Here is a 10,117-nt window from a genome sequence, read left to right on the forward strand (position 1 = left end):
GTTATCACCTAGGGTCTCACAACAGCCCTACAGCTGGCTCTTCCGTCCCCATTCCCACAGGCAGGCTTACCAACAGTTCCCTCAGACACCTGCAGACCTTCCAGGAGTACTTTTACTATGTATGTGCTGTTTTTTCTCCCCAGTTCAAGCACACTTAGCTCTTACAGAGCAAGATTTAGATGTGAAATTGTTACAGTACCGACTTTTGGTTACCATTCATTACTTCTGCTTTCACACTAAGAATCATCAAGTTTCCGTGAATCTGTAGAAGCCAAAATGAAAACCCCTGGTTTGGTTGCAGGGAGTTTCGTTGGCATCAGACACAGGCTGTATGCATCTCCTGTACGTACATACTGCAGTTTGCAGAAGGGTATGTCAGTAGCCAAACAGCTGGCTCCTGTATGTGTGAGAATTCAGGCAAGTGCTATTCCAGTCACAAGTTTGAAGCTAGGAGTGAAGCAACTTCAAAAAACAAAGCATGACTTCAGCTCAGCTGCTTCCAGAGAAGCAGGAATGAGTAACTTGCTCCTGTTTACCCAGCTCATTCAGTGAGAGGAGAGCTGAGGCTCTGCTGAAAGCACAGGAGGAAGATTGAACATTAGCTTTCACAGCTTTGTATTTCTTATCTTGCTAGATCCCCTGTTTATCAGCAATGCAACCCCTCAGCTGACCTTTTAAATTTAAGTTAAAGTGTTAAGGATTTACATACTGATTTGGTTAAGGTTTTCCTTTACACTACAGGAAGCATTTGCTAAGGTATGCCAGCAGCCCAGGGCTTTATGGCCAACAGAACAGACTGGGGACCTGCAGAGCATATGCTGAAAATACTTTTACTATTTTAGCCAAAAAAAGTGGCAGTAAACTAGCATCAAGTTAGGTATAAATCAGAATACTCTATTCCAGTAAGCAGATATACCCTCTAATGGCTCTTACGGGTTACTACTTATCACATCTAACTCTAGGAACTGAAGCTTATATATTTCCATTAATAATAAATTAAGTACCTTTAATTGTATTGCTATTAAATAACTTCTAATTCTATTGCATGCACAAAGGATGTAGTCTCACCCCTTAACTATTTCATACTGAAACCCTGAACAAGCGTCAAACACAAGTAAGATTGTACTGTAGTCAGCCACACAGTGGGAAGAGAGGCTGAAACTGTGTATTTTGATCCTTCCATATGTAACAAGCAATTTGTCAATGGCAACCACGGAGCCTGTGCTGTATTCTCTCATTGCTTACTAGATATGATCTAGTCATTATGCCTGGCCAAAGCAGTTTATACCAATTGCAGAGCAATATGAATAAAACCTGCACGTTTTACTTGCTATACATACTGTTAACCCCATGCTCAATAGCTAAAGACAGGTGTGATCCCATGGGAACTTACACAGTATTATGCTGTTAGCCAAGCTTCTGAGGTCACATATAGGAAAAGAAACAAGTTCACTTCCCTACCCATCATGTTTTTTCTCTTCACTTACATGGCAAGAGCCACCTAAGAGAAATTTGCTGCAGATTAACCAATCATGGCCAGTTATTTCAATATACTTTATTTTAAAACAGGTAGGTCACAAAACACTAAGCTTAGCCCATTCTGCCATACACAAGCTACAAATACTTGTTTGACAGTTGAGGGTCAGTCTTTAGTAGCATACATGAAAAGTGAATAAAAATCCATATAAAACAATATTCAAATAGTTTCCATAGGAACACAGATAAATGTGACCCATCTCCTAGTCATTTTTGTTGCATTTATGCCAAACCTAAACTTTAAAAAAAAAAAAAAACACTTAAAAATTCTAGCAAGAATTAAGTTAATGGTCCCCCAAATGCCCTAAATTGACTAAACTTGCAGTTAGTTACTAAATATTATCTATACATTAATACTAGCTGAAGCACAAGTCGCTGGATATTCGATCCCGCTTTCCCAGGCACAAGAGAGTGGCAGACTAGCAACATCCTGCTCCTCCACTTCAGCTAGGAACCCTTGCTCCTTGATCTGCTGCATTAGTTGCCTGGAAAGAAAAAACAGAAGTCAAAAGGCTATTTCACTACAACATGTAATAAAACATTTTGGTTACTAACAACTACAGAACTTTGACTTTGTAATCTTACAGTACGTGCAAGGTGAAGCTGTGTTCACCATCCAGCTGCCCATGTGGTACACGCTCTGACCTTTTACTTCAACCCATGCAAACAGCTTGTCCTTTACACCTTCCAGTTAAAAGCCACGAACTTTGCTGTACACATATACATAAATGCATAGCAAAAAGCTTTTGTCTGTGCTAAAGAGGTCTGCAGCATAAATCTCACTAATACACTCCCTACAATTAAGGGGCAGTTTATACTAGTGGTCTTATTTGGCAAAAAATAAAACCTAAGAGGTCATATATGAGGGTAGAAATATGAGGGTAGAAAGAAGGCCACAGCCGTGGACAACAGTTATGTTGGCTTATTCAAGTTCAATATGCCCCAAGCACAAATATTACATCTTAACAGACACACAGTGCTACAGTGAACAAGCCAATTAATCTTCTGCAGAGCCAGCTGTAGTTCAGCCAGACAAGTATGGGCTCTTACAGGAAGCCTAAAGCTTTGTGTGGCTTAGGGAATGCTCCAGTTGACTGAAGGTATCATTAAAGCGGAAAAAAAAAAAAGACAATACAACTCTTGCTTATACAGAAGGCAAGGCTAACAGAAGAACGGAGGAAACTTCCTCTTACTTTTATCATCAGAACTCCTCCAGATTGAAGTTCTTTCAAAAAATCTGGGAAGAAGTTAATCATGCTTTTGGGTAATACTGCTGCCCAAATGCTTTCCATCACTTTAACAAGCAAACTTCAGTACAGAGGTAAGGACTTCCTCTTATGAAAAGACACTTTTATAGAAGACTCAATCCATTAACTTGTCTCACACCGAAGAGTATCCAGGTTGCTTTCAGCTACTCCCTATAAAAGTGCAATTTCACAGTGTGCTGGTACTCCAGAGGTAATCCTGCTTTCCTCACTTACCTGAGCAGTAACTTCCTGTTGAAATTTAACACACTGCATTGGGCAGTGAGCCAGAGCCCAACCTAAGTCAACAAACAGCTCTCAAACAGAACACACTGTGAGGCTACACAGATAAGAACTGGTTTTATATTCCTGTTCCTTACAGTCAGGATTTAGCAAGCTGTCAGTTTAGAAGACAGCGTAATAGCAGAGTGGTGACTGACTGCTGGGCAGAAAAACTGGCTACAGAATCTGTAATCACTGGGTTATACCAAACAAAGTGAAACTAGAAACCCAAGTTAATGAAAAAACTCCAAGCACTGTCCCTTTAAAAGGGCATCTAGACAAAAGTACATCAGAGAAAAAACAACTGGTAGCACTGATTGCTCTGCTAATGTAGCAAAAGCCTTCCAAGGCATAGCCCTCCACACCAAAATCAAGTTTTTCAAGGACTCCAGCACCACAGCTTTGTTAAGGAACTGCCAACTGACTCAAACTGTGGTTTCTGTACCAAAAGCACTTGATGGATCAAGTTATTCCCACACATTTCAGTTACTAACCATGCTGGCCTTGACATCACATAATGTATTGTTGGCCTCTGGAATCCATTGAAAGTAGAAGCTGCTGCAACAGTGTAGGCACCCATGTTTTCAAACAGGATCCAGTCACCAACTTGCAGCTCTGGCATGTTGAAGCGCTCAACAATACGATCGAGGCCGTCGCACGTTGGTCCCCATATGCTGCAGGAATAGCAGCTGTCATCTGGTTTAGGCCGCTAAAGGAAAGAGGATAATTAGTTTGACAGCCAAAACAGAGCTTCCAGAAGTAATATCGTAACTGATACATGCACAGCACTCCATTTCTCCTCTAAGAGGAGGAAGAGCTGATTGCAGTTCCTTCTACACCCTTGGCTCCAAATTACTTCCACTGCATGCTTCAGAAGTTTACTGCCAAATTCTGTCTGCGTGAAGGGAGCAGTGAACAGAAGCACCTCCAGCGAAGAGGATTTCCGACAGCCAAGCTACAAGCATGAGATACTTCTGGATTACCGTACCTTTTGCAGAACTGGCTTAACATGTGCGTGGTCATACAAGATGCAGTTGAACGACCCATAGACTCCGTCGTTCACATAGTACATAAGCGTTTTGTCGTTCACATCGTCTTCATCTGGAAGAAGCAGAGCCACCCGTAAGAGTGCTTGAAAAGACACATACAGTTGGACTGGAAGTAAGATTAAGTCTAAGTTTACATACCATCAGAACCTGTTTGCTCCTTTAATACAATTTTTTTGGCAATGATGTTGACTGCCAGTGTGAATGCTGATGCAACATAGTATCTTCCTGGCTCTGCAATAATCTTTATTCCGGAATCCAAAGGGAAGTATTTATCCAGTGCTGGGTTGATTACACTTGTGATCTAGGGAGTAACCAGTTGCACATATTACTGTTTCAGCAGCTACTCAGATACTGTTTTAAGTCTGGGATGAAGTCATTCTTTCTTGCTCAGGATAATATGCTAGTCAAACATGGATTAAAATACGCAAGTAGCTAACTATATTGATTGCCTTTGCTTTATTCCATTTTCAAAGTTTAAGAAAACAAAAGCATACACTTGCAGCTTAAAAAACCACACACACACTGTTTGGCTGCTTAAGTTTAAGTGAAGTCATCCCTTCTAGACTCATTAAACCAGCATCGGTGACCCGCAAGTAACTGCCCTTCAACTTTAACTTCCAGTCCACTTCTGGTTCTGCTAATCACACAACATCCACAGTTTACCACGTCCTCAAGAAGTCATCTCACGGGATTTTAAGACTATAGAAATCTTTGTCATCACCTTTGAAATCACATTGCCTTCATGAGCACTGTTACTGCCAAGATCTGAAGTTACCAGTGAAGTTACCAGTCTCCAACTGCTGCACAACTGCATTACACCATGGAGCCCAGTGACAACAGCACTTGCTCTTGTTGCTTTCCATAAGCCAACACTACACTAGAAGGCAACTTGCATTAAGAGGTGTAACAAGTGAGGTGACATTAGCCCACGTTATTAGCAGAAAATTCACTTTGTGGAATTTATTTGCTCTCTCCTGGTGTAAGTCATTTAACATCACTTCAGACTGGCAGGTGTTCTGACAATGCTGCTTTAAGTTAGTCCTGTTAATATCCAGCTACCTTGCCTCTCCTAACACCAGAAGTATTTGTGTGAAAGCAAACTACACAATTATAACCAGGATTTGGACGTGCTTTTTGATCAAAACAGATCAGACACTGACCTGTTGGCTGCAACAATGCTCATGCCACTCAGAACCATATGGGTTCAGGACTACCTTCCTAGATGGAAGTTTAACCGATCTAGAATGTCTGAAGATGATCTTCACTGGCATAAACTTCTTTCAGCTGACTGTCAAGTCCACAATTAAAGCTTGCTTTACAGGTTTGATGCCTCTGCTTGTTCATGTAGTCATTCAGCAATACCTTATGAGCCAATCTAACGTTCAGTTGTCAGATACATTCCCCTCTCTTCTAAAACTCTATTTCTGACCACACAAATTCTACTGCCATGAAAAAATGTAACAGAAGAACAGTATTTTGTTTAATGCAGAATGATATTCAATAAGATCCCACAACCCAAGAAGTTCTTAGCAAAGCTGTACCTCTTCAAACTTAAGCTTGACATCTTCAGAGCCAGGGAAGCCACCACCGATGTCAAGAAGATACATGTTGAAGCCAAGTTCAGCCTAAAATGAAATTAAGCAGAACAGTGTTAAGAAAAGTTTAGTTTTTCAGCTTCAAATCAATGTGAAGTCATTCTATTAAGATATAGCAACAGAACTAGCTCACTGGGTTCGAGTAACAGCCATTTGAGCTGATTTTACTGCACCTGTAGGTGAGTTTTTGCAGAACTGTCAGTCAGCCAAGACCTCAAGAACTCCAGCATGAAATTAGTTACTTAACAGGCTTTTAACCCTGTAATCAGTTTTACAATTGATTCAGTTCTGCCAAAACAGTCGTAGTTCCAGATGAAGTAGAATCAAACTTACTCCCATATCGAACACGCAGCGGGCATCAGAAATGGCTTGAACGAATGTCTCTGGGTCTGTACATCCACTGCCAACATGGAAACTACAATGAGAAAAATATTAGTTGCTGTTTTATAAGTTAGTCAATAAGTTTATAGAAAACTCAAATCACAACATGCAAAGGCATCTTTATTGTCAGGTAGATTAAAGAAATCTTAAAGGGATCACTTAAAGGAGTCTTATTGAATATGCCTGCATTTTGCAGTTATCAACGCACCTAACACCAACAATGGCAAGGTCCAGTTCCCTTGCACGCTCCAGAAGCAGCCTGCTTGTCTTCAGTGTAGCTCCAAATTTGACACTCAGACGACAAACGGCTTTGGAGTCATCAGTTGTGATGCGCAAGACTAATCTAGGAACAGGAAAAAAACAAATGCTTAAGTTCTAGTATACAATACATCATTATCAGGCACTTTCAACTTTAGAATAAGGCTGAGCTTAAGCATGCAAGCTTTCCTGTCTGTCTCCTCCTAGTGTCAGAAAGTTCTACAGACTTATAGACTTCAGTGGCTGAAATTAGACCTATTTTCTCATAATTTTGCATTACTTTTTAACTAAAGAAGAAGTTGCTGGTAACAGCCTAATTAGCCTAAGAATTCAATCAAGAATTATAAAACAACTACAGAATAAACTTACTTGGCTTTTGGATGGGCCCTTGCAACTTTCATTAGCTCTACTTCACTATCAAACGTCATCATCTGTACACCGCTGCTAGCAGCATGCTTGATCTGAGATATTTGTTTGCAGGGATTTGCATATATTATTCGCTCTGGAGAGACACCAATGCTCTGTACCAGCTGGATTTCCGTCTGAAGAAAGAACAGATTACACTCATAAAAGATTCTCTTTACTTCTAGATGAATAAGCAAATTAATCAATAAAACTAAAGTGAGGGTGCTTGGTTATGCTTTACTGGATACAAACCCACCCCGAGGCTGAACAGACACCACTACCACAGATCAGAACACGGTCCAGATCTTACCTTACTGGCACAATCAAATCCTGCACCAAGAGCAGCAAGAGTCTTCACTACAGCTTTGCTGTCATTACATTTGACAGCATAGAATGGGGTTACTCGAGGAAGGGCTTTGTGCCACCGTATGTGCTTCTTTATAATATCCCCGAGGTCAGCAACGTAGAAGGCATCTTTATCATCCTAGAGCAAATACACAAAGTTACAACCGATGGGTAACAGGATAAGCTTGGAGGTCAGCATTTGAGGAGAGCACCGTGAAATGCAGTCATTTTGCTATCATACTTACAGAAGATGACACTTCATTTATTTTTTGGTCAAGGATATCCTTGGCAGTAAAGCCTTCATCAAGGAAGGCGAATTCAAATTCTTCATTGCTGAAGTTATTCATGATTTCTGAGTTTTTGGGTTTATGCAGAAGGACTTGGGTACAAATTGCTGATACAGAAAGAAAAAAAAAACACAACACAAAAATAAGGCATTAATTCATTGAAATCATTCATTCAAGATTTCAAATCCACGGTTGCTATATGATCACTACTTATAATTGTCAATTACCTGATCACTGATTTCTATAGAGATCACTAACAGCATTAAACAGATGACATCAGATTTAATCAGAACCAAAGAGACACTCCACGAAACAGCCTTCTCAGATTGAAGACGAGTTATCTTCTATTCATAGACTGTATGATGTTCTGAACCCTATTAAAAATATCAAATGCTACTGAATATTTTTAGTCCGTCCCTGGAAGCTTCCAGCGTATTTTCCTTGACCTCCACACTGGAGTTTCTGCTCATGTTGTGGCTAGTGCCTGTGTCAACATACTCAGCACTTTTCTAATATCTCTTAAGCACTACAGTAGCTCACCAGTTTCTGGGGAAAGGGTTTACTACTTATTAGAGACAGAATTAGAGCATGTTACTGAACTGAGCAGTAACAAGTCTCACTAGGTCAATGCAAACTAAGCATCTGGACTCTCACTGCAGTTCTGACTGCACCTAGCAGAGCCTTGAAGTTGCTCTGTCAGTGCTTGGAGCTCCCCTGTTCTTCTATCCACAACCTCCACGCTACATTAAAAGAAAACTTCAGCTGTCAGGAGTGGCAGATACACCCGAGAACAGTGGTTCCTAATTGTGGTGCACAGGCATACATACATAAAGCCTGGACAGCAATTCCAAGTAACACTTTTTAACAAGATTTTACAGCAGGCTGTAGTAAATCCATATGGTTAACAAACCAAGCAGCAAGCCACCCCCCGAAACCCAGAACTAAAAAGCAAAAAGCACATTCTTCTGCCACCCAAAGCCTATCAAGTCCCCGGCAAGTTACCTCGGTCACTTTTCCCGAGCACTCCAAATATAGCACGGCATCCTGCTTCAACTGTTAGCTCAAGCAGAGTGTGTGCTGCTTTGTAAAGAGCTCAGCAGTGCAAGGCTGCCAGTGACTCATGGGGAAGATATGGTTTCATGTAACTGTGTCCAGCCCTCTGCCTCCTCTCAGCACTTTTTCTACATAATCTAGCCGTACAGATTAGGATTGAGGATTATGTCAGCTGTAAAGTATTCAGTAATCTTGAGTTACATCACTGCTTGCCCTCTTGTGAAAAAGGGCACTTATTACACATGCAAGATAACCTAAGTTACATTTGATAGATTTTTTTGATTAACAAGGTTCAAAGTCCACTAGAATCATTCATTTCATTCAGTGTGCACACTAAAACCCATTATACTTCAACCACGTAATGACTTGGGCAAGAGATTATAAAACTTCATCCCAGCCTTCAGAAACATATGGCACCTGAACTGCCACTGCCAAGGGTTACTTGTCAAGGACATTTCCAATTTTTTTTTTTTTTTAATATAATTTCTCACTTACCACGCAAACTAGATCTGAGATTCAAACTCGACTAAGCTCTAACGAAATGAAACCTAGCAATCCTCATCCTCCCCCCCGCATGCGGCGTTAATTCTCCCAGAAGCTGGATTAAAGTCAGCCCTTAAGGCTCTTCCCAAGCGGCTTTCAGAAGCCAGCAAGTTAAAGGCTTCTGGGGAAGCTGCTCGGGCACTTGTTCCTACAGACAGCCTGCACCTCGTCGCGGGGCGCCTTCAGCGCGATGCTGCAGCTCCGCGCCACGCAGCCCGGGGTTTTTAATCAATTAAACTCTTAATGAGGGCGTTCACAGCCCCCTCCCCGCGTGGGGCAGCACACGAGCCACGTTTCCCTTCACAGCCCGGCGCGGGCTGTGCCGCACAGCGGGCTGCAGGCTCCCGCACGGCCCCACCTCCCCGTTATTTCCCATTTACACCGTAATTACACCCAGCCGCTGCGCTCAAGGATCTCCTTGGCGCTTAATCCTCCACAGATCCCTCTCAGAGCCCCCCCTGAGGAGAAGCGCCCCGCTCCCTCCAGAACCTTCCCGTCCCCCCCGCGCGGCCTCTCCGTCCCCTCCCCGTTCCCCACAGCCCCTGCCCGCGCCCCGACCCATCCCCGGGGGCCCTGCGGCAGCCACGCGGCCTCACCTCAGGCAGGCCTGCGGCCGGGGCCCGGCTCCCCGGCGGCGCGGGGCGGCGCGGAGCGGCGGGAGGCGGAGGTGCGGCGGCGGCGCGGCCGCGTCTGACAAAGCGGTGCCGGCGGCGCGGCGCCCCTATTTATAGGCCGGCGGCGTTGCCATGGCAACGCACCAGCTCAAACCAGCCCCGAGCGGCTGCGGCCGGGCCGGGGCCGCGAGCGGCCGCTATTGTGACGTCGGCGGCGCGGAGCACGCGCCGGGGAGGGACACGCCCCTACACCGCTCTCAAACCGCACCCGCGGAGGGACACGCCCCGTGGAGGAACACACCGCTCCTCAGGCCACGCCCATTGGCTCAGGCCCCGCCCACCAACCCTAAGCCCCGCCCCCCGCGCTGAAGCCCGCCCGCCCCTCCCCTGAGGTGCGCTGAGCGGGTCGGGGCTCTGCCCTCACAGGGGGCCCCGGTGTGTGTGTCTCTTTGACTGTTTCCCCGATTTTTTCCTTCTTTTCTCGCAGTTTCTAAATAAAAGATGGCGTTTCGGTGCGCCAACAGC

At 43.7% G+C, this 10,117-nt stretch overlaps 1 protein-coding gene across 2 annotated transcripts; it reads right to left on the bottom strand.

Moving 5' to 3' along the window:
- Positions 1 to 1,540: 1,540 nt before the first annotated feature.
- On the bottom strand, positions 1,541 to 9,757 carry ODC1 (ornithine decarboxylase 1). 2 transcript variants are annotated; one of them, XM_084513890.1, is made up of 11 exons: positions 9,575 to 9,757; positions 7,341 to 7,489; positions 7,061 to 7,234; positions 6,715 to 6,887; positions 6,296 to 6,430; positions 6,040 to 6,121; positions 5,653 to 5,736; positions 4,250 to 4,412; positions 4,051 to 4,163; positions 3,557 to 3,771; positions 1,541 to 2,021 (listed from the first exon to the last, which is right to left on the bottom strand). In XM_084513890.1, the coding sequence occupies exons 2-11, from the start codon at positions 7,440 to 7,442 to the stop codon at positions 1,880 to 1,882; spliced, it is 1,383 nt and encodes a 460-aa protein (XP_084370016.1). In that variant the 5' UTR covers positions 7,443 to 7,489; positions 9,575 to 9,757; the 3' UTR covers positions 1,541 to 1,879. The 2 variants fall into 2 exon arrangements, with proteins under 2 accessions (XP_084370016.1, XP_084370017.1); XM_084513891.1 differs by lacking the exon at positions 9,575 to 9,757 and adding an exon at positions 8,385 to 8,452.
- Between the last annotated feature and the right edge of the window lie 360 nt (positions 9,758 to 10,117).

Source organism: Aythya ferina, assembly GCF_964211825.1.
Source record: "Aythya ferina genome assembly, chromosome: 3".
Taxonomy (NCBI): Eukaryota; Metazoa; Chordata; class Aves; order Anseriformes; family Anatidae; genus Aythya; species Aythya ferina.

What these genes read in the sequence shown, in the direction of transcription:
- ODC1 (XM_084513890.1), bottom strand. Translation starts at nt 7,442, where the DNA reads ATGAATAACTTCAGCAATGAAGAATTTGAATTCGCCTTCCTTGATGAA. An exon ending in AGGGCCCATCCAAAAGCCAA is followed by an intron (nt 6,431 to 6,714) that starts GTAAGTTTATTC and finishes TCCTGTTCCTAG; the next exon opens with ATTAGTCTTGCGCATCACAA. An exon ending in GCTGCGTGTTCGATATGGGA is followed by an intron (nt 5,737 to 6,039) that starts GTAAGTTTGATT and finishes ATTTCATTTTAG; the next exon opens with GCTGAACTTGGCTTCAACAT.